Source organism: Canis lupus, chromosome 7 (assembly GCF_011100685.1).
Source record: "Canis lupus familiaris isolate Mischka breed German Shepherd chromosome 7, alternate assembly UU_Cfam_GSD_1.0, whole genome shotgun sequence".
Classification (NCBI taxonomy): domain Eukaryota; kingdom Metazoa; phylum Chordata; class Mammalia; order Carnivora; family Canidae; genus Canis; species Canis lupus.
In genome coordinates this window covers 56,382,468-56,408,352 of record NC_049228.1, presented here as the reverse complement: position 1 = coordinate 56,408,352, position 25,885 = coordinate 56,382,468, and the positions used below count along the sequence as shown (strand labels likewise).

Here is a 25,885-nt window from a genome sequence, read left to right as displayed (position 1 = left end):
CTTACACTGAACTTCATCAACTGCATGTTGTGGGTGTCCTCCAGGGTGGTTGTGGTACCCGTTTTCAGCAGAAAGTAATCAACACACACCAGTCCTGTGATATCCCTACCAAGGCACATAGGGGCTGGGTGGATGGGGAATAAAGAGTGGCTGGTAATGGTATAGGGCTTCTCTTAGGGGTTATGCAAGTATTCTAGAATTAAATACCATTGATAGTCACGCAACTTTGTGATTATATTAAAAACACTGAATTGTACACTTTAAAGAGGTGAATTTTATGATATGTGAGTATAAGTTTTTAAAAGTTAAACAGTATTACACAGAACAGTTGAGTAAATCTCTGCTTCAAATGGGTCTGATTTGACAGTCTAATCCATTTTATTTTATCTATGATATCTCACGGGAAATTTGTAATTTTAAATAATTATAATAAACAAAATTATTTAAATTATATTTAAATATTTAAAATACATTTATATTTAATGATTTTAATATATTTCAATATATGATAAATTATATATTTATTTTATATATTATGTAAATATAATAATTTAAATATTTTAATATATTTAATATGTAATTAAATTATATATTTAAATAATTATATTAGAAAAGATCTAAAAAATAGTTATCTCAGCATCCAAATTAAGAATATGTGGAAAAACAAACCCAAAGAAAGTAGAAGGAAGAGAAGCTGTAATAATATCTGAAATTATTAAAATAGAAAACAGACCAACAACAACAACAAACTCTAGAGATAATTAAAAAGATCAGAAATTACCACTTTGAAAAGTTTCGCACAAATTGAACACATCTGGCAAAACTGATCAACAAGGCAGAAGAAACAGAAAAAAAATACAATATTATGAATATAAAGGAGGAATAACTGCATGTAGAGAGATATAAAAGGAAAAGGTATTAGCAGTGTTGTGTCAATATATTTAAGATTTAACCAAATGAACAAATTCTTAAAAGAAAAAACTGTAACTTGCCAATAGTAAATTAAGAATAAACAGAAAGCCTAAGTAGTCCTATAACCAATAACTTATATCAAGTGTTTCTCTAAAAATTAAGACATAAGTTCACCAAAACATTTAAGAAAATTAATTAAAATATATTTTTTTCAGAGAATAGAAAATGAAGAAACATTCTTCCAATCCAGTTGTGAAGTTATAAATACCCTGCTAACAAAACTGGACTAAAAAAAAGGTAAGTAAACAAATTTAGGGACCAATGTTATTCCAGAGCATAGATGCAAAAATCCTAAACAAATGACTATTAAATCCAGCAATATATTAAAAAAAATTTTTACAGTAAGTTAATTTTGTCCCATGAATGAAAAGTTTAACAATTGAAAATCTGTTTATGCAACTCATTAAATTTAAAGGTTAAAGAAGAAAAATTTTAATCACAGAAAAATTTCAGTAGGTATAGAAAAAACATTCATAAAATTCAATACATGTTCATAATTTATAGTACATTATAAAGATAATCTCAAAATACCATTATGTTTAATGGTGAAACATTAAAAATCTCATTTTAAAAATCAGGAGCAAGGAATCCCTGGGTGGTGCAGTGGTTTGGCGCCTGCCTTTGGCCCAGGGCGCAATCCTGGAGACCTGGGATTGAATCCCACATCGGGCTCCCAGTGCATGGAGCCTGCTTCTCCCTCTGCCCGTGTCTCTGCCTCTCTCTCATTCTCTCTGTGTGACTATCATAAATAAATAAAAATTTAAAAATTAAAAAAAAAATAAAAATCAGGAACAAGAAGATAAATGTTCATATTTTTATTGTTTCATTTAACAGAGTTCTAAAGGATCTAGATTAAGCAATAGAAGAGAGAAAGTAATAAAATTATAATGGGAAGAAAGTGTAAAAACAAATCTCATTATTTTGAGATGATCTAAGTTATTAGTGAATTAATAAGAGTTAAAATTGTAATATGATTAAACATATAAAACTATATATATATATATATAGCATTAGTTTTATGTATAATACACAATGCTAAATGTGTTTTAGGAGAGGTGAGAAAACCCAGGGTTCTATTTCTTAATGTTGGTTATTAGTGCACAGATACTCGTTTTTATCAATATTCTTCATACTTTACATATTTATTACAGATATTTTTTTAATTTTTATTTATTTATGATAGTCACACAGAGAGAGAGAGAGGCAGAGACATAGGCAGAGGGAGAAGCAGGCTCCATGCACCGGGAGCCCGATGTGGGATTTGATCCCGGGTCTCCAGGATCGCGCCCTGGGCCAAAGGCAGGCGCCAAACAGCTGCACCACCCAGGGATCCCCTATTACAGATATTTTTAGCGTATGAAATATTTCCTATTCCAACAAATAAGGCACTAATTTGTAAAAAAAAAAAAAAAAAAAGTAGTACAGCCTCTGCCTGTAATATGGAAAAGAGACATTGTGAAATACAATAAATAGAAAAACTAATGCAGTATCAATATTATAATTCAAATAAATATGTGATACTGCCATGAAATGCAGTTTTGTGTTTACTAAAAATATTGCCTAAAAAAATCACATTACCTGCAATAAGTTTGTAAAAAGGTACTGTTAATTATAGTAGAAATTATTCTCCCAGAGCTATTTGTAAATATGAGTCATCTGAAAAACTGTTGGTCAGCATGCTCTAATATATGGCTGTGATGATACAGAACAGTTTGGAAACATTTGATAATTTGTTTAATTATTTCAGCTGAGAGCACAGAACAATTATCCAATTTTCTATGTTTATAGTATAAGAATTTTGATATGACCATAGTAGTTTCATGATGATTGACACAACATAAGAAAAAGATTTATTTTTGATGTTAAGAAAAGTTTTATGCTGAATATCATCTTGTAGAAGTTAATAAATAAGACCTCACACTGTGTTCTTGTGATATTAATGACAGAGTTAATGACAAACATTTTCAAAGGTTGGTACATAATTAGGTTCAGTACATCATTCAGTAAAGCTTGCTTTGGGCTTAAAAGTTTGAAATTTGCCAAGACAGCAATAAATACTGAGGTCTGATAAATTTCTGTAGTTTGAACATAGACATCTCAATGCTTTGTTTGATGAGCTGAATGTATTTTATAGGGGTTGGCTGGTTTACACAGAGGATGGGGAGCTTAATAATGGTATGACGCCAAAGAGATAGAAGGTAATTTTAACTGGTAATCAGTATTTATGCCAGCATTACGAATATTAGTTCTAATGTCATTTAATTACAAAATTCTAAACTTATTAACCAAGCAGATACCAAAAACAATTTGTCATATTATTTTCCAACTCCTATGCATGTACAGAAATAATCTATATCATAGAATACTCATATTCTATCAAATAATGTGGTATGTGGTTATATTTGTGTTGTCCATTATATAGACTAAATACAGGTGGCCTGCCTTTTTTAATATGATTAACTTTCTCCTGATGTACCACACATAGGATTTTTTGGCTGGCAAACCAGTGTAGACTGGTCAAGTTCTATTACAATACAAAATATAGACTTTATCAGGTCTTTCAAAGAGAAACTATCAGCTTGGATCTCAAAAGTCTTGAAACAAATAAGTTTTTAATTAACACTATAATCCAAAATGTTTAAAAAGTTCTTTTCAACTATTTAAACAAAAGATATGTACAAGTGTGATTTGATTATCTTCTTTCCAAATTGTGTCTTTGGGAAAATTGTTTTAAATGAATGACCTGGCCCATATTTCTTTTTTTTTTTTAAGATTTTATTTATTTATTCATGATAGACATAGAGAGAGAGAGAGAGAGAGGCAGAGACAGAGGCAGAGGGAGAAGCAGGCTCCACGCCGGGAGCCCAATGTGGGACTCGATCCCGGGACTCCAGGACCGCGCCCTGGGCCAAAGGCAGGCGCTAAACCACTGAGCCACCCAGGGATTCCCCCCACCCCCGGCCCATATTTCTAATATGAGATTAAAATCAATTTCCAAAACAAAATTTTTTGCTTAAACTGCAATACATAAGCTCTGTGACAATTAAATGCCATGATTTTTCTCAACTAATATTGGTAGAGTGAATAAAGAGCTAAAAACCAAAGTTATTGAAATACTGTGAAAGTAAATGTGGTGATGAGTACTAAAATCCTACCCAAGATTGGTAATCCTATATGAAATCCCTTGTGTAATATCCTCAACCATGTTTGAAATTACTAAATGATTGCTTTCTTTTGTAACCCCAAATAAAATTGTGGTAGCTGGATTAAAATAATGGTCCCAATAGGTTTTTCCTCCCAGTATTCACTTCCTTTCAGTGTGACTTTGCAGCATTCATCACCAAAAAATGGTGGTGAACTTTAGCTTTAACCCATATCATTGACTCTGGGCTGATCCTGTGACGTGACCTGCTTTGGCCAATAAAATAAAATAAATTATAGTGTGCCAGTTTTGAACCTTGCCCTCAAGAAGCCTTGTGAGCTTCTGTTCCTCCTCTCAAGCCATGAGATCAAAGCTGCTGGAGGACTATGAGAGACACCATGCAGAGATGAATCAGCCCAGTTTTCCCAGCCATAGGCCTGTGAAAGATCAAACCCCAAATGAATGAAATTAGTAGTGGTGATTAGTTGACCTGTGGTTTATGCAGATACATGAGTGAGCCATCCTGAGCCCACCTGAGATTAGCAGAACTATCCAGCATACTCCTGCATAAGTGAACTAAAATGAATGTTTATAATGCTATATGCACCTGCATTTTTTGGTTGGTTATTATGTAGCATTCATGCAACAATGGATAACTTGACTATCAATGAACTACAAAGACTTGTTCCCAGTACTCAAGGCAAAATTCTATACCAAGGATTGGCAAATGTTTTCTATAAAGGACCAGATAGTAAAAAATTTAGGTTTTGTGGGCCACATGCAATCTCTGTTGCATATTCCTCTTTCCTTTTTTCTTTTGTTTTTGCTTCTGTTTTCCTTTTTATTACAATGCTTTACAAATATAAAACCATTTTTAGCATTGAGGCTGTAGAAAAAGGGCTGCTGTTCAAATTTGGCCCATGGGCTATAATTTGCTGACCTCTGCTCTATATCATGCAAAGACATCAATGCAAAGTCAGAATGCAAAGTAATGAAATAAATCTAATACAATTTTAAAGATAGAGTTATCAAAGTATTTTTCATTATTAATTTTGTGTTTATCTTCAATGGGTGCTGGTATAATTTTCATACCTAGCTGTTGTTATCAACCAGACAATTTTAAGCAATCAGTGGAGTAGAGTTGAGATATATGTGATTGGCTCACATGAGCCAGTAAGAGCTGTCTCTGCTGTACTACTTATATATTATATTGCCTATACTTTAGTTCAGTGGTAATTATAAAATAAATTGATTATAATCCAGACAAGGGTTTTCCTTAAACTGATTATTCCTTTCACTTACCTCACCTTCCTGGTCCCAGTAAAGTTTGGTTGTGTAACCCTTTGTCCTGGAGAAGACTACCATCTTTGCAGCTATCTTCTATGATTTATTTAATTGCATTTACCAATGACCTAGTTTCAAAGAAAATCACTTAATGATAAACTTACTTTTCTTGGCTTGATCACCTCCAATGTGAGAACAGGAAATTGTCTTATTTTCAGGCATGGTTATTTATAATATTTTGAAACCTAATTAGAAAGAAAAATATTTAAATGTTATGAATCAAAAGTAGTATACATTTAATTAGACTAAAATTGTCCATTTAAGAATTGATCATTCTACTTCTCGATATAAATATATAAAAATCAATACTAAATTATGTTAAAAATGTAAGGAAATCTGACAGTATACTCTTCTATACTCTTCCAATGAGAACTATTATGATCCTCTTGGGGAACACCAACTATAAAAGTCCTCATAAAAAAAGGATCTTAAATCCTCTGTTTTGCTTGTAACTTAAATAGGCATCTGGCCTGGGGACTAGATTTTTTTAGCATTTGTCATTGTAACTGTGGACTATAAGCCTTATAGAGATTCTGGAACCTATAATGGTTCATTTTCTATGATAAGGTTAAACTTCATCATCATTTCTTCTTTGCTTTTCCTTCGGTTCTTTTTTTTAAACATCTTATGATAGAGAAAGTCAAATATATACAAAGGTAAGAGAAAGTATAATGCATCTATGGGTCCTTTTAACTAATGGCCAATATGAATTCTATATCCCCACCTACTACCCTGTCTAACCTACCCTTGATCATAGTTAGGCAAATCTCAAATGTTGAAGTATTGCATTTGTAAATATTTGAAGATTTTTTTAAAACATAGCAATAATACCACTAAACATATTTAGCATTTGCATTTCTTTCATTGTCTTATATTTTTTCCTGTTTTTGAAAGTTTTTTGGAATAATGTTACAAGTATAACATTCAACCTAAATGTCTTAATTCTCTTTAATCTGTAAGTTTTCTTTTAATTCTCTTTATGAGGTTTATTTTCTCTACAATTTATCAATATAGAAATCAAATATTTTGTCCTATAGAATTTTGACATTGCTGACAACATCCCTATATTTAACAAGTTATTCTGCCATAATTCTATAAATCAATATTTATTAGAAATTTAAGCTACTTAATGGAAAGACAGCAATTCTATAACATAGAATAGCTACCTCTTTTAATTTGTAGACCTAAAACATCATAGAGTTTACAGATTAGAAATAATCTAGTTTTTTTTTAAATTTTACAAATAAGAAAATCCTTACTGAAATGAGTAAATTCATTCAGTATAAAAGGACAGCTTAGGGATGAGTGCTATGAAAGAATACCCAATCCCAAGTCCAGCTCCTTTGAATAAGCCAGTCTATTTTATCAAGACTAACTTATTAAAAGAAAGGAAGCTATCTAAAAGTACATAATTAAATTTTACTGTAAAGCAACATTTAATTTTTTAATTCAATGATGATTGTAGTTGAAACATAGAGTTATATTTTCTATACAAAATTACAGAAAAATATAAGAAAAATTTGTTATAATAATGTAGAACTTGGAAAATACTCTTACAAATTACTACTAAAAATATGGTTAAAATGTATTTTTTAAATATTCATGAAAGCATCTCGAACTACGTAGAAATAATAATAAATACCTGGGCCAAGATCTAGTAGAACATAGAAATCTACAGAAGTGAGATCAACATGTAAGGCTACTTTTCCCAAGGGCAATATCTGATGTGAGAGAGGCAGCTGAGAGGCTGGACAGTACTTGTAACAGCCACACAAAACTTTGGAAACAAAAGATACAATCTAAATTCTGTCAAGTGTAGGTGCCCTGGAAAATTAACTCATTCCTAGAAATGAGATGCCAGAAGTTTGTATTTTAAGCAATAGAATGAAACAGAAGTAAAGTCAATGTGAGGACTGCCCAGGGACTGAAGCCCAGTCACAGATCATCTGGATGACTCAGAAGCTTTCGTAAAGAAAGTAATTAACGTGATCCTTGCCTAGTATAAAGTTGAAGGTAACCCCACACATAAAGAGACTAGATAATAGAAATCACCAAAAGAGGAAGATAACAGAAACTGATCCAAAGATACCCCAGATAATGAACTTGCCAGATATAAACCACCTAACTATGTTTAAGATGTTTATAAATATAACATCACATTTTATAATTCCAGAAATAAAAATTATGAACATTGATACTGCAGATTTGATAAGTCTGTCAGAAGTATATGAACTGCAAACTGCTATACCTGCAATTCTAAACTCACTGGTAAACTTAAAAAGCAGGTGTGACAAAGCTGAAGAATGAATTAGTAGGACAAGTTCAGAAAAAAAAAAAAAGATCTTGAATGAAGCATCAGTAATAGAAAGATGAAAAATACAAAAGCAAGCATAAAAGTCTTGAACTCGGCTTTCAGAAAGATGAGTGAGTGTATTTATCCTTATTCCTTCCCCTAAGTGTAATAAAGAACTAAAACAAAAGGTGGAGCGATGGAAGGAAGAAGGCAGCCTGAATATGCACCTTGGAACCAGAGGAACAATGAGGTGAGTTTCTAAGATTTTTATTGTCGTATATCCTAACTTGAAGCTGCAGAAACCAGCAACCCGGAAATGCCAGTGGGTGCAGATCAAATAAATCTCCAACAGAAGCCTGCTCTCTCTAGTCAGGGGACCAGGAAAAGAGGAACTGAGCAAGAGAGAATGCATTTAGACATTAACCTCTCTACTCCACCCAAACACCAGAGAAAAAACGGTGCCCCCCCCCCCCCGAAAGTGCTGTGAGGAGCCTAGACTATTTCCATCCTTGGTAGGTGGTTACAAGGCACCCCAGTCTTCCTGTAGGGGCGGTCAGAAGTCAAATAGGAATGCAGAACTTTGATCCCACTGGTTGGAGTCAAGCCTTTCCCCATTCATTGTCAATGAACACTGTGTGGGGAGCCGGGACTCCCACACATCCCAACAGCAATAATGAAGTACTGGGGTAGAGTACAAGGATTCTTAATGGTGAATCACAACTCTAACCATAATCCAGCAGGCACGAGGCTATACCCTCTACATGGGTTCAGTGGAGATCACATAGGAAGCAATAACTAAGCACTCCTACCTCTCCCAGCTAAGAAGTCAGGGGAGGCCTAATAGGGAGCTAGAACCCCTATCTCTGCCTAGCAATAAGAAGTGGAAATTGAACCACAGTGACCTATCTATATACCTACCAAAATGGCTAAAACAAAATAAACAAAAAAAGTTTTTTAACACCCAACATTTGCAAAGATGTGGAGGAAATAGGTCACCTATACATTGCTGATTAGAATATAAAATAATAAAGCTACTTAGGAAAATAGTTTGGCAATTCTTAAAACTAAAATGGACTTGCAGATATGACCTAGCAGTTGCACTCTTGAACGTATATCCAAGAGAAATAAAGACTTATTCTCACTCAGAAGCTTGTATGTAATATTCTTAGAAGCATTGTTTATACTAGCTAAAACTTGACACTAACATGCAAAAGAATGAAATGGACCACTTTCTTACACCATACATAAAAAAATGTTCAAATGGATTAAAGACTTAAATGTGAGACATGAAATCATGAAAATCCTGCAGAACACAGGCAGTAACTTTGACATCGACCATGGCATCTTTCTAGATAGATCTCAGGCAAGGGAAACAAAAACAAAAACAGACTTGCCAAATACTGCATACTACCCAAATGTCCTACAGTGAGTGAGTGGCGAAACAGATCGTAATATATCTATACCACAGAATACAATCTTGCAGTAAAAAGGAACAGACTGTTGATGCATGCAACAACTTGAATGAACCCCAAATTAATTATGCTAACTGAAAAAAAAAAAAAAAAAAGCCCATCTCAGGGCAGCTCCGGTGGCCCAGCAGTTTAGCACCGCCTTCAGCCCAGGGTGGGATACTGGAGACCCGGGATTGAGTCCCATGTCAGGCTCCCTGCATGGAGCCTGCTTCTCCCTCTGCCTGTGTCTCTGCCTCTCTCTTTGTGTGTCACATAAATAAATAAATATAAAAAGCCCATCTCAAAAGCTTATATATTGTAGGCTTTTATTTTATTCATGACATAATGTAATTATATAGAGATTGAGAACAGATCAGTGAGCTAGATGTGGAAAAGTAACATCACGTAGTGTTATGATGATGTACAGTTAAGTATTTTGATGGTGGTGGTACTTACGCAAAGCTACACATGATAAAATTCCATAGTGTTATACACCTTTACAAAAATAAGTGCATGTATTATGGTGAAATCTGAGTAAGCTCTATAGTTTATGCTTTTGCTATTGTAGTATCATTACTTATGATGTTAATACTGAGGAATGATAGCTGAAACAAGCACAAAACCTCTCTGTATATTTCTTTGCAATTTCCTGTGATTCTATAATTATTTTGAAATAAAAAGTTCAAAATAAATTAAGTCATAAAGGGAAAAAATGATACCTAGAAAATCTCCAGCCTTGTGTAAATGAAGAAATAAATTATAAATGACCCATATAGAAGAATACATCACAACGGAACTTAGAAAAATTTTGGACAATGATCATGAATATAAGCCCATCACCTCATGTGGGACACAAACAGAGCAGTACCTAGAGGAGATAGTATGGAAGTGGGAGGGTCTCTATTTTAAGCAGTATTCCAAGGAGAAATCCTCTTTAAAAAAGTGATGTCTGGGATCCCTGGGTGGCGCAGTGGTTTGGCGCCTGCCTTTGGCTCAGGGCGCGATCCTGGAGACCCGGGATCGAGTCCCACGTCGGGCTCCCGGTGCATGGAGCCTGCTTCTCTCTCTGCCTGTGTCTCTGCCTCTCTCTCTCTCTCTCTGAGTGTGACTATCGTAAATAAATAAATTTAAAAAAAAAAAAAAAAAAAAAGTGATGTCTGATTGTACTAAACTGAGAGAATGTGCCAAAAGATTTTAGGGAAGAGTTACCCAGGAAGAGCTGCAAAAGTCCTAAAGGCAGGAATAAGTTTAGAATGACCCAGAAATGGTAATTGTAAATAGTCATTACTTTATTTTTTTTTTACTTTTATTTATTTATGATAGTCACACAGAGAGAGAGGCAGAGACATAGGCAGAGGGAGAAGCAGGCTCCATGCACCGGTAGCCCTATGTGGGATTCGATCCCGGGTCTCCAGGATCGCGCCCTGGGCCAAAGGCAGGCTCTAAACCGCTGCGCCACCCAGGGATCCCTAGTTATTACTTTAGAACCAGTCCTAAAAAGGATAAATGAACAACCACAAAAAAAAGGTCTATAGCATTTCAGCCAATTTTTGTCCAAAGCATTCATTCATCTTGGTCCTGGTCACTGCTTGGAACCCTCAAGCTGTTTTCATCATCATGGCAGGCTGACTTGTTAACTTGCCAATAGAGTACAACTGCAAGTCCTTCATGAGTTTTGCCAGAAAGCTGGCTGTTAGATTTTCACTAATTTTGCAAGCCAATTGAGGCCACATAGAAGCTTGAAATCAACCATGGTGAGAAAATTTATACCATGGAAATCAGAGGTGGTTGTTAAACATTATTAGTATACTACCAAAGAAAGATTCCTAGTAGATCGTACATAGCCTGCATCGTTAGAATATAAGGCTACTGGAAAAGAGAATGAATCTTTTTGGTGACTAAAATGGGCTAGACTATCAAAGCTGGAGTGGGTTCCACTGAGAGAAAAATGAATAGAGAATTTAGTTCCATAAAGGGGTTCTGAGGAGGAATAGAGTCATAAAAATGGAGTGATAAGGGGAATGTTCATTTCAAGCTAAAAATATTTAGACATCAGTGGTTTCAAATCTTATTTCTTCTTAAACTCTATTCCCAACTTCTCTCTTTTGAAAGATAGCACCTCCCACTTCAGAGAGGAAGTAGAAGGAATTGGATTTTTTAAAAAAATATTTTATTTATGAGAGACACAGAGAGGCAGAGACATAGGCAGAAGGAGAAGCAGGCTCCCTGCAAGGCACTTGATGGGGGACTTGATCCTGGATCCCAGGATCATGCCCTGGGCTGAAGGCAGAAGCGCAACCACTGAGCCACCCAGGCATCCTGAAGGAATTGAATTTAAATTCTAATTTCCTATCACCAAACCCACAAACCAATCACATCTGTGTGTTTCATGGCCTCCCTCTTTTCTGACAGTGGAGGAGTATCCCACTACTGGTTTGTCTTATCCCTCTACTTGGGCTGGAAAGTCCATAACCTCCTTCCCCCTCTTGATTTACTATTTCCAATTACAATTTCAAAATTCTTACCTTACTAGAACTCTCTTTTATGCTGTCTTCTAAAAATAATTGTGTATCTTGGCATTCATGAAGCCACACATTTCTTGGTTCAACCCCCTCCCAATAAATAGAAAGGTCTTTCTTTCCATAGTTATGATTTCTTTTTTTTTTTTTTAATTTTTTTTTATTTATTTATGATAGTCATCAGAGAGAGAGAGAGAGGCAGAGACACAGGCAGAGGGAGAAGCAAGCTCCATGCACCGGGAGCCCGACGTGGGATTCGATCCCGGGTCTCCAGGATCGTGCCCCGGGCCAAAGGCAAGCGCCAAACCGCTGCGCCACCCAGGGATCCCCCATAGTTATGATTTCTTATGAAAACCACTTCATCAGAGCATACAACTTATGCTCTATCCATTTACTATGCTTTATTTTTAATGGCTCATTATTACTTAACATGGTAATACATTTTTATAATCTTTTCCTTTGTTTTCTCTTTTCTGTTAGAAGTCAAAACCTGTATTGTTCACTGCTGTAGTCCTACCATCTGCAACAGCAGCATTAAATAGAAGTTTCAACAGTGATGAAAATGTTATAAATCTATGTTATCTAAAACAGTAGGCATTATATTAGCCACATAATCACTTGGAATCACTACTGATCACCTGAAATCTGGCTAATATAACCCAGGAATTTCTTGTTTCATTTTAATAAATTTGAATTTAAATAGCCACATATGGCTAAGTGCTACTAAATTGGACAGTACAGATCTACACCACAGTATCTGTAACATAAAAGGAGTTCAGCAGGGTCTTGTTGAAAATGAAAAAATGCATGAATGAAAAAAAAAGGTATGAAAAAATAAAATACCTGCAATCAGCTTATAGTTTATAGATTTGAATTTGGACTTTCACCTTCCCTTCCATCTATTCAAGCTTTCTGGCATTTTCTGGCAAAAGCTAAGTTTTTTTTATTACAATTCTTGTTTCCATACTCTACTAGCATGTTACACATACAGTTCCTTTTGTTTCATCACATTAGGCTATAATCTTAGCAAATCACTATATTCTTCAAATTTTGTTTGCTTTCTCATTGCTAAAACAAAATTTCTGAGCTATTTATCTTCCTGATAAATAAAAGCCCTCTTTATCTCGTGATTTTATTCACAATTGTTTTAAATATACTTATGAAATATTACATAGCAACATAAAATAAAAGACCTTGTATTCTACAATGCAAACTAAGAAATAGGTGGTTAACACTTATTTGTATTATTCAATGGTCACATTTCACTTCCTCCCTCACCAAAAGTTACAACCATCAAAATTATAATCTCCATAGTTTCAGTTTATTTTTGTTATATAGGTATCTCATAACAATATATTCAGTTTTACAACTTTAAATGAATATTATACTCTACAAATCATTCTGGGATTTTTTATTGTTTAGTACATTTTTGAGATTGTGCTTTTATAAATAGCTTTCTTTCATTCTTTTACTACTGTATAAAGTTCCATTGTTTTAGTACACTGTTCTCCTATTGATGAACATTTGTTGTTTTAAAATATATTTCCTATTGTAACTAAGTCTACTATAAGGTCTTTTGCATATTTTTGTGTATCATATAGACTATCTCTAGTATATACACGCGGTAAAGTACATTCTTGGTTGTGGTTTTTGGCTTTTTAAATCTTCAATAGTTTTAGATAAAGTCCTTTGTTATTAATGCATTATAAGGATCTACTCCCAGTTTGTGTTATTTGAAAATATATTTATTTTGAATGGAAATAAGCATATAAATCAGTTTGGATCACCCATTTCCCAAATCCACAAATAATATTGAAAGTCAGTAGTTAGACTATTTAGAAACTCATTCTCAACACCCACAAAAACTAAAGCTTAAAAGTCAATGATAGTACCATATCATCCTCTAAAACCTAATAAATTGTATTAAATACTTCATCTCTTTAAGATGCTACTTCTTTTCTTTTTTTTTTTAAAAAGATTTTATTTATTTATTCATGAGAGACACAGAAGAGAGAGGCAGAAACATAGGCAGAGGGAGAAGCAGGCTCCATGCAGGAAGCCTGATGTGGAACTTGATTCTCCAGGATCACACCCTGAGTCAAAGGCAGATGCTCAACCACTGAGCCACCCAGGCATTCTCCTTTTTTTTTTTTTTTTTTTTTTTGAGAGAGGGAGAGCAGGAACCTGGAAGAGAGCGAGCATGAGACAGGGGGAGGGGCAGAGGAAGAAAGAGAAGCAAACTCCCTGCTGATCATGACCTAAGGGGTAAGTAGATGCTTAACCCACGGAGCCACCCTGTGCCTGCCCCAAGATGCTGTTTCTTTTTATCTGTGTTATTTTCATGGCTTTGATAAAGCTATGAAATTAATGTGCTACTTTCCTGTTCTTTTCATATCCTCATGAAAATATTAAGCAATTTTAGACTTAAATCATCTCAGTAGCCATGATTCCCTCATACATTCTTTTTAGTATTCAGTGCAAACATACTGATAGTCCTTCAGTAATTGTGGAAAACATGTTTATTTTTTTATTCTTACTGGCTCTTTCTATAATGTAGCTGATTCATTTTATGACAATTTAAATATGCCTAGTAATGGTTAGAAGTCTACATTCTCTTCACAAAGAAGATAAAAGGTCTGACAATGGGAAATACTTCATAAACTGTTGGAATATTAAAAAGTAATTACTTACTTTTCCCAATTTTTCATCCCATACTATAACTGAGATTTTAAACTCATTTAAAGTTATGATCCAAATATAAATTATGTCAAATATTCTATCTAAATAGCTTGCAACAGGAAATAGGTTAAACACAGCTAATAAAGAGCACAGAATACAAATGCAAACTATCAACTAAGGCAGCAAATAGGAATCAGAGTCAGCATCCAGGCCAAGGTCAGTAATCAGAGATTTGATCTTAATGGAGCAGAGGAATGACCAACCACAACTGAGACTAAATATCTAAAATGTCTAAACCAGATTGCCAATTATATTGGTTCTTTTTTGATGCAGATGAGAAAACTCAGTTTAAGCCAAAACAAAAATACACCAAGAAACCCCCACAGAAAGCAAAGAATAAAACATAAAATGGAGTATTTATGGGAAAGATACTGTTTCTTTGTTTTTTTAAGGATTTTATTTACTTATTTGAGAGAGAGAAAGAGAGTTCCTGAGCAAGGGGGAAGGGCAGAGGGAGAAACAGAATCACTGCTGAGCGAAGACCCTGATGTGAGACTAGATGTCAGAGCCCTGGGATTATGACCTTAGCCAGAGGCAGGTGCTTAACCAACTGAGCCACCTAGGCACCCAGAAAGATACTGGTTAATTAGTAGGAAATATCAGCATCCATCCATAGCAGAAGCAGGAATATAAGGACTTAGATGCCATCAACATTCTCTGTATCTTGGCCTCAGGTAATCTTCTCATGCTCATTCTAGTTTTGTTTCTATAACATGTTTGTGTGTGTGTGTGTGTGTGTGTGTGTGTGTTTCAGAAATCTTCTCTCCTGGGATTTATATTGTAGAGCTTCAGCCATCAAAGTAGTGTTGACTCTTTCTCAAATTTTATTCCAGTTATCTCTGGGGGTATTTTAATTAGCCTTACTCACAACAAGTGCCTATTTGACCCATTCAATTATTGCTGGGAAGTCAGGATATTATTATTGTACTAGCTTAAGTCTGTTCTCTTATTCCTGGCCACAGTTATGGCCAGAGGTGAGGCTACCATCCATTATCATAAGCTGTCCCCACTATAATGTTGCCAGTGGTGGAGTAGAGGAGAAGATAGGGAAATAAGTCTCCTCAGACATCCTCAAAGACTTTATTCCAAAAATGACAGGCAGACTAACAGTGGTCTACATGGAAGAATATTTCTCCATAATCACTTTCTACCTCATAACATGGAGAAACTATAAAATAATTTATTAAGTGTTATGTAAGAGGGATTTGGAAAAATCTAAGAGACTGGACTGAATTATCTTCTAAGATCCACTTTAATATTTGGTAATGCTTGATTTATTTCATTTTAGCCATACATTGATTCATTTAGCAGTTTTTAGTTTATATCTTGTTTATGTCACCATGCTACTTGTTTAAGATACAAAAGAGTAAGACGTGTCCTCAAGGTACTCCCCAATTTGATATATATTACATATTTTTTGTAACACCAAGGAATTTTAACACAAACTCTAAAAATTATATCTCTGTGAGACAATAAAAATATTCCTTAGTATATTCCTGTCACCCCTTGCCTCTTTATCACACATTCCATATTCTAATCATACCAGTCATCAAAACAAGCCATACACTTCCATGCTGCCATTCCCTTGCACATTCTTCTTACTCTCCCTTTCCTTAAGTGTCTATTATGATGTCTCCTTTTACTTCTCACCACAAAACAAATTTACTCCTCCCTATACTTTATTATTACTTAAGTGTTATATATTGTAGAGTTTCTTAAATAATTATGCACGTATTTTTTTCCCCATTGAATTATGAGATATGAAAGGAGAAGAATGTTGTCTCATTTTTTATAATCAAAGTGCAACAGCATAAAAACTAAAAAAATGGTTGTAACAAGATGAGGATAGTGAATAGTGGAAAATTTTTGAATGACCGTAAAAATCAAAGTTAGAGTTATTGTTAATAAAACAAAACAAAATAATTGGTATTTACATATATTTATAAAGAGATTAAAGATAACATTTTTTCATTAAGTAGTACAATCTTACCTTAAATGTAGAAAAATTTCATATTTATGATAAACTATAGGTCAATATTTTAATCATAGGTTCTAGAAAAAACATTTCAATTTTCAATATGCAATTTTGATCATTTTTTGAAGTGTAATTAACATAAAATATTAATTTCAGGTATGCAACATATTGATTCAGCAGTTCTATACATTACTCATTGATTAATTACCATCATGAGTGTAGTCACCGTCTGTCATCATATAATGTTATTACAGTATATTGACTATATTCTTTATGCTGTACCTTTCATCTCTGTGACTTATTTATATGTAGAATCTAAAAAACAAAATGAACAGAGAAACAAAAGCAAACAGAAAAACAGACTTAAATACAGAAAACAAACGGGTGGTTACCAGAGGGGAGGTGGGTAAGGCAATGGATAAAATAGATAAAGGGGATTAATAGGTACAAATTATCAGTTTGGGAATAAATAAGTCACAAAGTTGCAATCATATGTTCATTCTTTACAACCATTTTCAAGTTTACTTCAAGAAACCATGAAAAAAGTTTGTCAAAGTTCACCCATTAAAAACAGATAATAATACTAAATATGCATTTATCAAATATTGACTTCCATTTTAACCCAAGTTCCAAAATTTTAAAAATCCTATTGTAGAAAATTTATACAACAATAATAGAAGAAAGAATAAATCCTGCCTCGTGTCCTCGTGTGTTGATTTCACAAGCACATTTTTTTCTAATCTTTTATATTTTATTATATAATGTATACATTATATATTGTATAATATATAGATTATGTATAATATATAGACTATATAGATTATTTTGTGGCAATGTTGAAGATATTGCAAAATGGTAAAGAAAACTGGAAAAAGACAAGGCTTTAAAAAAAAAAAGACAAGGCTTTTTTCACATTTTTCTCACACATATCTATAGTAATTTCTTTTATAAATCTTTAAGCTCTATTCCTCTGATTCTTAATCTCTTCTTTCTTTAATAAAGTCCCATTGACTTTATATTATGTTTGTATAACATCCAATGGATTAGAGTTAAGATACATTAAATATTACAGCTCATGGTTTTGCTAGAGCCAAATACATCTTCAGAAAGATTAGATATAATCTTTCTCTACAAATCAAATTAGAACTGAAAAAGTCCGTTTCCACACATATATTCAGAAAGAAATCTCATACCATATTCTAAATTTGTCCAAGAGATGAGCTTTTCACCTTTTGGTAATTACTTGAGACATAAAGAAAGACAAGTAAGTCAAATCAGCTTTTATGATGTTAAATATTTCATAGGTCAGTATCATGTATTGTTACTATTTCACCTCTAAGTTACATCAAATAATTTTTACAGTGAGTGTCCTGAGAAACATTTACATATGCTGACAAAATATAGTCTTTAAGTCATTCATATACAAGAGCTACTTTATCTCTGAGATGAAAAATAACAAATTCTTATAAATTTGAAGCTTTAAAATTTTTATGGAAGAAATATTTTAATTAGAAAATACTATGCCATTTTACTTTGAGACAGACTTTGCTCTTGAAGAAATGTGCCTTTTCATTTGACTCTTTTTAGAATGTGAACTACTTATTGAACACTTTTGACTATTTCTGATAAGGATTTAAGAAAATATATGGAAACTTTGGAAAAAAAAAAAAAAGAAAGAAAATTATGAGGCACAGTCCCTGGTGCACTCCAAAAGTTTCAATTTATTTGGAGACATTACTACTAACTTCATGAAATAGCTAGAGTCCTGACAATGAAAACAAAAATGATAGTTTGAACTTAAAGCATACCTCATATGCTTTTATTTTCACAACAACCTATGAGGCAGATAGGATTACTGGCTCTGTTTTGCAAAGGAGACTTGAAATCACTGAGAGGTTAAGCGCTTGCCAATGACTTGGACCTGGGCAGTGTAGAACTGGATTTAGCCCTGCACTCTATCATCATGCTGTTCTCTAGCTACAGAGATACAAGGGAAGTATTGCAACTGGTGTTCATAGGGTAAAACAAAAGCAAGAAAAGAGTTCTCAGGACACCTTAATGTGCTATTGTATACAGTAACTCTTTAAAATAAGAACAAAATGTGCAATATTTCCCAATAATTTGTAAAATGTAAACCTGATTTTAATAGAATCAAGGGAAATGATTATGTAGTCTCTGTTTGAGACTATAGAATTAGGCTCAAAATCAAAAAGGGAAATGATTATGTAGTCTCTGTTTGAGACTATAGAATTAGGCTCAAAATCAAATAGATTAAAAGTTTAAGAGCAAAAGGAAAAACAGGTAGAGGAACCTTTATATAAAAATAAGATGAGAAAGGTCTCTGAGCATACCACCAAAAAATACATATAAAGTTCTAGAGCTCTGACTCCATAAAAATTTAAAGCCATCCAACTATTTTTTTTAAAAATCCCTCAAATCAGGAAGCAATTCTTAAAATGTGGGTAACAAAATGTTTATGACTTAATATATAAAAAGTTATAAAAATTGGTGAGAAAAAATGAAATATTCAAACAGGAAAAAAATGAGCAAAGATTTTGAATTGACAATCCCTACACACACACACACACACACACACACACACATTCTGGGGGAAAGAGAGCAAAATGATATAAAAAAACTATTTAGTCTTAGTAATTCATACAATAAAACTTTTTTTGCAGAAGTTATGATATAGTAAAGTAATAGAAGAATCCATTTATCACACAGCGATAGGTAATACAGACATGCAAACTGCAAAAAAATGTCTATATCGTCAATGGATATATTACCTGAATCTTATGGGGAGAGAAAATAATATATAATAGAAATAATCTACATTTCTTTTTAATAAAGGAAACCATAATTTTAATTTAAAAAGGGACCTCTTTTAATCAGGAACCATACTTATGAAATAAAAAATGTAAAGAAAAATCACTTTTACCTAGAAATTTTTTTTATTCAGGTAACCATATTATAAATTATTTATCTTCATTTGCCATTTAAACTAGAGGATGTAGAATATTTATAACCTATGGAACCAAAGAACCTATTTGTTAATAAAGTAAGCTTAAACTGGAGATTGCCATACTGCTATAGTAAGGTTATATGTGCTGTTTTGCTGTAATTCCACATAAAAAGATAAACACTTGTAAAAAATGTTTTCTTTTCCATCTAAGATGTATAAACTTTGTTTTTCAACACTTTTGGTATAAGTATAGATAATTATGAATATAACCATATTAATGTATATATTATGAATAATGGTAAATTTCCTGCTGAACTGGTGGGATGGGACCACCAAGTTGAAATTTAGTTGAATTAAAAGAAAATTTTAAGTGTGGTATTCTTTTTTTTTTTTTAAAGATTGTATTTATTTATTCATGAGAGACACAGAGAGAGAAGCAGAGACACAGGCAGAGAGAAAAGCGATCCCCGTCTCCAGGATCACGCCCTGGGCTGAAGGCGGCGCTAAACCGCTGAGCCACCCGAGCTACCCCAAAGTGTGGTATTCTTTACACAGCTCAGTTTATAGACTAAGATCCAGGCTTTCTACATCAATAGAAGTATATTGCTAGTGGAAAAAATCATTCTAATGGAACTCTAAGTTTTACTTAGGAATGGCAGTAATATATTTTTTCAACCCCAATGTTAGTATTAACCTTTCGTGCTTTTTCCCCATATACACACACACACACACACGCACACACACCCCAATATAACATCCAAGGTGTACATACCAATAAAGGCACTTCCTAATTTTATGCACTCTAGGATCCTCAGTAACAAAAAAACAAATCTCTTGAAAAAACAATTCTGGTAACGTATCTAAAGGATTGAACCTAGCAATAAGGAACACATTATCTCTATACTATTTCCATCTATAATTCATTTATAATGCTTTACTAAGAGAAACCGTAAAAAATATTTTGAGAAATTGTTTGCCTTTTCCCATTGATTTAATTACTTTTTTAAAGATATCAACAAGCAACTTCCTTGAAATTTTTCAAATTATTGTCTCTTAAGAAACTAAATATGAAGACAATTCAGTTACATTGATTAATGTGGTATTAAGGTATATAAAATGTGACCTTCCCACAGGTTTATTTATTGCCTTTATAAGAAAGACTCTGATATTATCCATTATTCTAAGGTTATATTTGAATAATGAAGAACACTATTCAATGTCCATTAACCTTCACTTAGAAATTTTAACAACATTCACCAAGACTGTTCATTCTGCCTGTCATTTTTATTAACTTTGTAGGGTTTAAAGGTTGGATAATCTGAGAGGAATTCTGAGTTTTCACATAGGAAATACTTTAAAAATTCTATTTAGAACTGTTACCTAGTGCTGACTTTCCTGCTTTTACAAAAGAATTATCCCATACATTGCCATGGAGCCTCCAGAGTATATCTGATTTTTATTTATCCAGACTCCCTAAATGATCTTCCCCAAAATGCAACTACTGGATTAATACAAAGCATGTGTTATTGAATAAGAAAGAATTCTAGTTTATATGAACTATCAAGTTAAAATTTAATAAAAACCGAAAGACTAACTCTTCCGTGAATATGACCTTGGCAAAAGGTCATGTTTTATTTTGTTTTTTTCCCTACTACAGGTCTTCAAACACTAAATTGAAAACAGGTAATGCACTGCTGTCACTCACCCCTTAACCCACTACTCATTCAGAGTTCCTCATCTTAGGTTCTTTACCAGAGGCCCATAAGTATTCTGAAGGGAAGAAAAATATGAGACTAAAACTAATCAAACTCCAATAAAAAATATACAAAAAATAAATAAATAAAACTAATCAGAAAATAAAGAATACAGTGAAACTTGACAATGAAGCTTTATTTCCCTCTAACTACAGCTTTAAGCTGTTAGTTGAAAAAATTTAATAAAATACTGAGGTTTCCTATTACATGTTTCATTCTAAACAGTAATGTACCTTAATAGCTTCCCACTCCATGACTGGCCAGTAATTCAATACAAGTGATTTCTTTGTTTGAAAGGGTATACTTTCCTATACTTTTGAAAAGGAAAATCAAAATGGATGTCACTATGAGGTTATCATTAGGCCATGGGGAAAAGAAGTAAGTAATTCTTTTATTAATGATTCTCTTTTTGAAAGATTTTAAAATGTAAACATTTGGATTTTTAAAAATTATTATGATTTAGCAAAGATATCAATACAAGCATTACTTATTTATACTTTCTAGGAATTATATACTTTTCACTCCTATATGATTTAAATTGTTAATGTTCAGTATAGATATCAAAGTTCATCCAGTGGTATCACTCTTGAAAAATATTAAATCACACTGGAAAATCAAGCTTTCCACTAATTTCCTCTCTTAAATTATCAGTTAAGAGAAATTGTTTGCTACAAGATAAACCAAAGATATAAATAAAAATAAATAAATAATAGCGCCCAGTAAGAAATCTGTGCTTAGTGAAATAACAGACAAATAGAGTGCAAATGTGTAACCATCTGGAGAATAAGAAAATCAAAAGTAATAAGCAGCATTCAGAATTTATTACAAAGAAATTATGCCAAGAGCTTCTTACTGCAGTTTTCTATGGAAATGTTCAAATTAGTGGGTAAAGAAATACATTATATACAACATATTTGGGCCCTACTGATATCATTTTATACATAATCTCATGGCATAATATTTGCTAAGTAATCTAAATTAGCTTGGCTATAAATGCTGTCATACTGATTGAAAATTTGCCATCACACCACAAAGAGCCAGTCATAATAAATGAGACAGTTTGGTGAAATTGTCTAGAGCCAGAGGGATATGATATTGGGTCATCTTTGACAGTGTATTACAAAATACAAAGAAATTAATAAATCTAAAAGCAATTGAAATACCAAACAGATACATAATAGAGGGTAGAAAGGAGAGAAGACATAATGAAAACTAAATAGATCAAAGAAACCAGCAAGAGTTCATCATCATCTGAAGGAGGGGTATAAAGTGGGATCCAGAATGGCTCCCATCATCTTCAGAAGTATAGCTTTGACAATTCCACTTCCATTCGCTACTTCAGAATCTAGGATGGAGACAGAGGAGGAAGGGAAAAACAAATAAAATCTTCTTTCCCACTGTCTAAATAAACCCTCAGAACGTGCCCTAATTCCAGGAATCAAATTCCATTGCTAGATGGCATTTTCCTGCTCTATCTCTGTCTGTAGAGATTGTTTGTTTCTTCTTTGAAGCCACAGTGCTTGGCATGTATTAAATAGACAAAAATATTTCTTGAATGGAATTTTTGAACTCTGGGTGACAGAACATCTCCAGAATCTTAGTTAGAAGTGTTGATGATTAAGGGAGCAGAAAGGAAATTTCTGAGCCCGTTTTCTAGAGCTGTGCTGTCCTATACTAAATACACTAGCCATATTAAATTTTAAAATGAAAACTTCTGCTCCTTGGCTACACTGGCCACCTTCAAGGACTCAGTAACCACAGATAGCTAGTAGCTACTACATTCTGGGACTGAAGAGATAGTGATAGAACTGTAGAGAAGTGTTTCAGACAACATTGCTCTAAGCATGTCAGTAGCATATGATAATTTTCCATACATATTTTCTAGACTCATACTCATTCACTCAGGAAATATTTATTGAATGTACATTACATGCTAGGCACTGAAGACACAAAAATACACAAGATCCCTTTATAACCATTTAGAATCTTTTGTGGGTAGTCACAATCCAGTGCCGTGCCAGAGGCTTAATTGAAAGAGAGCATGATTTGAGGCAAAAAAATGATCAAGAAGAAGACTACTAATCAAGGTGAATATTTTTGAAATTAAGCCAAAGGAAGTAGAAATGGAGAGGAGAAGAAAGAACCAAAAAGTATTTAAGAGGCACAGATTGCATTTTTTGGTAAGCATTAGTTATGTTAACAGAGAAGGAATCTAGAGTAACTCCTGGCATGAGAGGATGAATAGATGGGAATGCCATTATCTTCATTTGAGTCTATGTGAGGAAGAACTGGTAGGATTTAGAGGAAAGATGACTATTTTAAATTTATATATGAGTGCTTTATAATGTTACACGTGTGTCTAATATTAATGAAAAATTTGAAACGAGCTAGAGTTTCTAGTATTACCATTTTAGAGCTGGTAGTTTGATGAGATCACACAGCAACAAAAAGCAATCTTGACAATGAGAGCCAAGAAAATTAATAACTAACAATTCCTAGAAAATTTGCACAGGAAACAGGAATGAATGGGGTCATAGAAACCAAGAGAAAAGAGTTTTAAGAAGGAGCAAACAACCTACAGAGCTTCAGAAAGTTACATAAGATAAAGACTAGGAGGAAAAAGGCCATTTAATGTGGCAGTAAGTCATGGGTGACCTTAAATGACAGTAGTAGAGTTTGGGTAGCAAGAAGCCCAATGAATGGGCTTGAAGAAAAGATATGCATAAACTACTTTTTCCAGAAAATGAACAGAACAGATACAGGATGGAAAGAGCTATACAGGAAGTGATATGTAGATAAAAGAGGGGATGTTTATTTGTTTGCTAGTTCTACTATGAAAAAAGCTTGTGCATTTAGTTTAAAAGTTGCCATCTCCATAGGCTATGCATATAATGGGTTCATTTTAGCTTGTTTGGATTAATTGCAGCTTATCTCCAGAGCTACTGACCCTTGTCCAACACTATGGAAAGCCTTAACTAAAGATAAATGATGTTTTGAAACCATGGGTCTGTGAGTTGTTTCAAAGAAGTATATATCAGCCTGCCAGCACTGTTTAGTAATAATAATTGGATTTATAATTGCATCTAATTTCAGTAGAGCCTGGAGAGGGGATCTTTCAAACTAAATGTGGGAAACATAGCTAGAATATGTCTGTATGAGGAGTTCATTATAAGAGATCTCCAACATGAGAAGGTTTGGGTTTCTTGCTTACAGAGGTTCTTCAGATGCACAGCAGTAGTGGATCCAGACTTCTCTGTACAGACATACATATGCAACTGTTTAGTCCACTGACCAAAAGCACCTATGTGACTCAGAGGTGGGAGAATAAAGAAATCTGTGCCTGAGATCTCCGGACACTTTTCCATGCATATCTTCTATTGTTTCTGTGCTACATCCTTGCCTATAATAAGATTGTTCTGAGAGCACAGAGTAAACGAAGTTCCATAAACAGTGGAACATTAAAGGCGATTAACACATAATTGACACTGACTAACATGTTACTAGCCAAAATGCTCATCTTTCTTCAGTCCCTCAAAGAATTTGTCGTAAGTGTGAGTTGGGGGCTCAACAATTACAATTCCTGAGAATAGTTTTCTCTTCGAGGAAAAAATATATAGTCTCATTTCCACAAAACAAATTTAAAAGGAAAATAATTGTCTAGTTTGTCCACAAAACATCTTACTAACCATCAGCAATATTTAGTTTATTTATAGATAACTGATTTTCTATGCAAACAATTTTATTAGTTTATTAAGAGAAGCAGTCCATTTTAAGTACTTGTGCCCTGTTGGTTGTATTTGGCCACTGCCCTTTCAACCATTTCGTCACCCTCTACTTTCACCATGTGATTTTACATACCCAGCTCATCCATTTTGTTGGCTGTGGTTCAATCCAAATGATTTTTAGTATCCTAATGGTGGATTAAATCCCTTCATTTCACACAGAAAGGTCTTTTAATTATCTCTGCTCATGTAAACATCCTATAAGTACCCAGGAAAAGAGGCCAGATGGTAGTGTTCATAGATACAGACTAAGGTGAAATACAGTGACAGAGTGATGAAAGTAGATTATCAGTTTAACCAAGTGCCAAGGAACATATCTTTTAAATCAGTAAGATGTGGGATTAAGTTCCAGAGGGGCTCCTTACCAGCTACATGACCTTGAGAAAGACTACTTAATGTATTTGATCATCAGTCTCCTCCTTTGGAAAATGGTGAAAACAATAATGTCTCAAAATGTCATGAGGATTAATATAACATGTATATGCAAACTGTTTAGTCCACTGACCAGCATATAATAAGTGTTTAATAAATAGCCATGATTTAAATTCAGTGAATGAGAGTTCACTAACAAATTACATATTCATGAATACTATACTTAACCTGTCCAATTCTCTCCATATCTCAGTTTTAGAATATGAGGGTAAAATTAAGTTTACTTAACTGCATTTCTATGAACATTGAGAGACTGAATATACAGATGGACAAGGGCCAAACCATATGTAAAAATAGAATTCTAACCCACAACCTTCTACACCAACCAGTGCAGGAAGCCAAACCACAACTTCTGCAGTAATCAGCCAGGAACAGTCAGGACTTTGTCAATTTCTGCCAGCTTTCCTAATATTTGCCTGTACTTCCAACTCAGGACCAGTCAGAGAAAGCCAAATAAGCTCCTCAAACCAATCATGTAGGATGCTCAGCTCCTTGTTGGCCCATCTCCAGTGTCCCC

General features: G+C 33.6%; 1 protein-coding gene and 1 long non-coding RNA gene across 9 annotated transcripts in view; one reads left to right on the top strand and one right to left on the bottom strand.

Annotated features, from left to right (window-relative positions):
* The window catches only part of LOC111096779, a 77,392-nt gene that overhangs the window by 936 nt on the left and 50,571 nt on the right, over positions 1 to 25,885 (top strand). The window contains exons 2-3 of the long non-coding RNA XR_005362525.1: positions 1,128 to 1,209; positions 7,916 to 8,001. This is a non-coding gene — a long non-coding RNA (uncharacterized LOC111096779). The remainder of the gene's footprint in view (positions 1 to 1,127; positions 1,210 to 7,915; positions 8,002 to 25,885) is intronic.
* CCDC178 (coiled-coil domain containing 178) overlaps positions 1 to 25,885 on the bottom strand; it is a 426,260-nt gene that overhangs the window by 397,089 nt on the left and 3,286 nt on the right. For 6 of the 8 annotated variants that reach the window (XM_038543570.1, XM_038543575.1, XM_038543577.1 and 3 more), the window contains exon 2: positions 5,563 to 5,643. In XM_038543570.1, the coding sequence (XP_038399498.1) occupies positions 5,563 to 5,620 (58 nt within the window). In that variant the 5' untranslated portion in view covers positions 5,621 to 5,643. Of the gene's footprint in view, positions 1 to 5,562; positions 5,644 to 16,643; positions 16,751 to 25,885 lie in introns of all 8 variants that reach the window. The other 2 variants (XM_038543571.1, XM_038543573.1) reach the window with 2 other exon arrangements.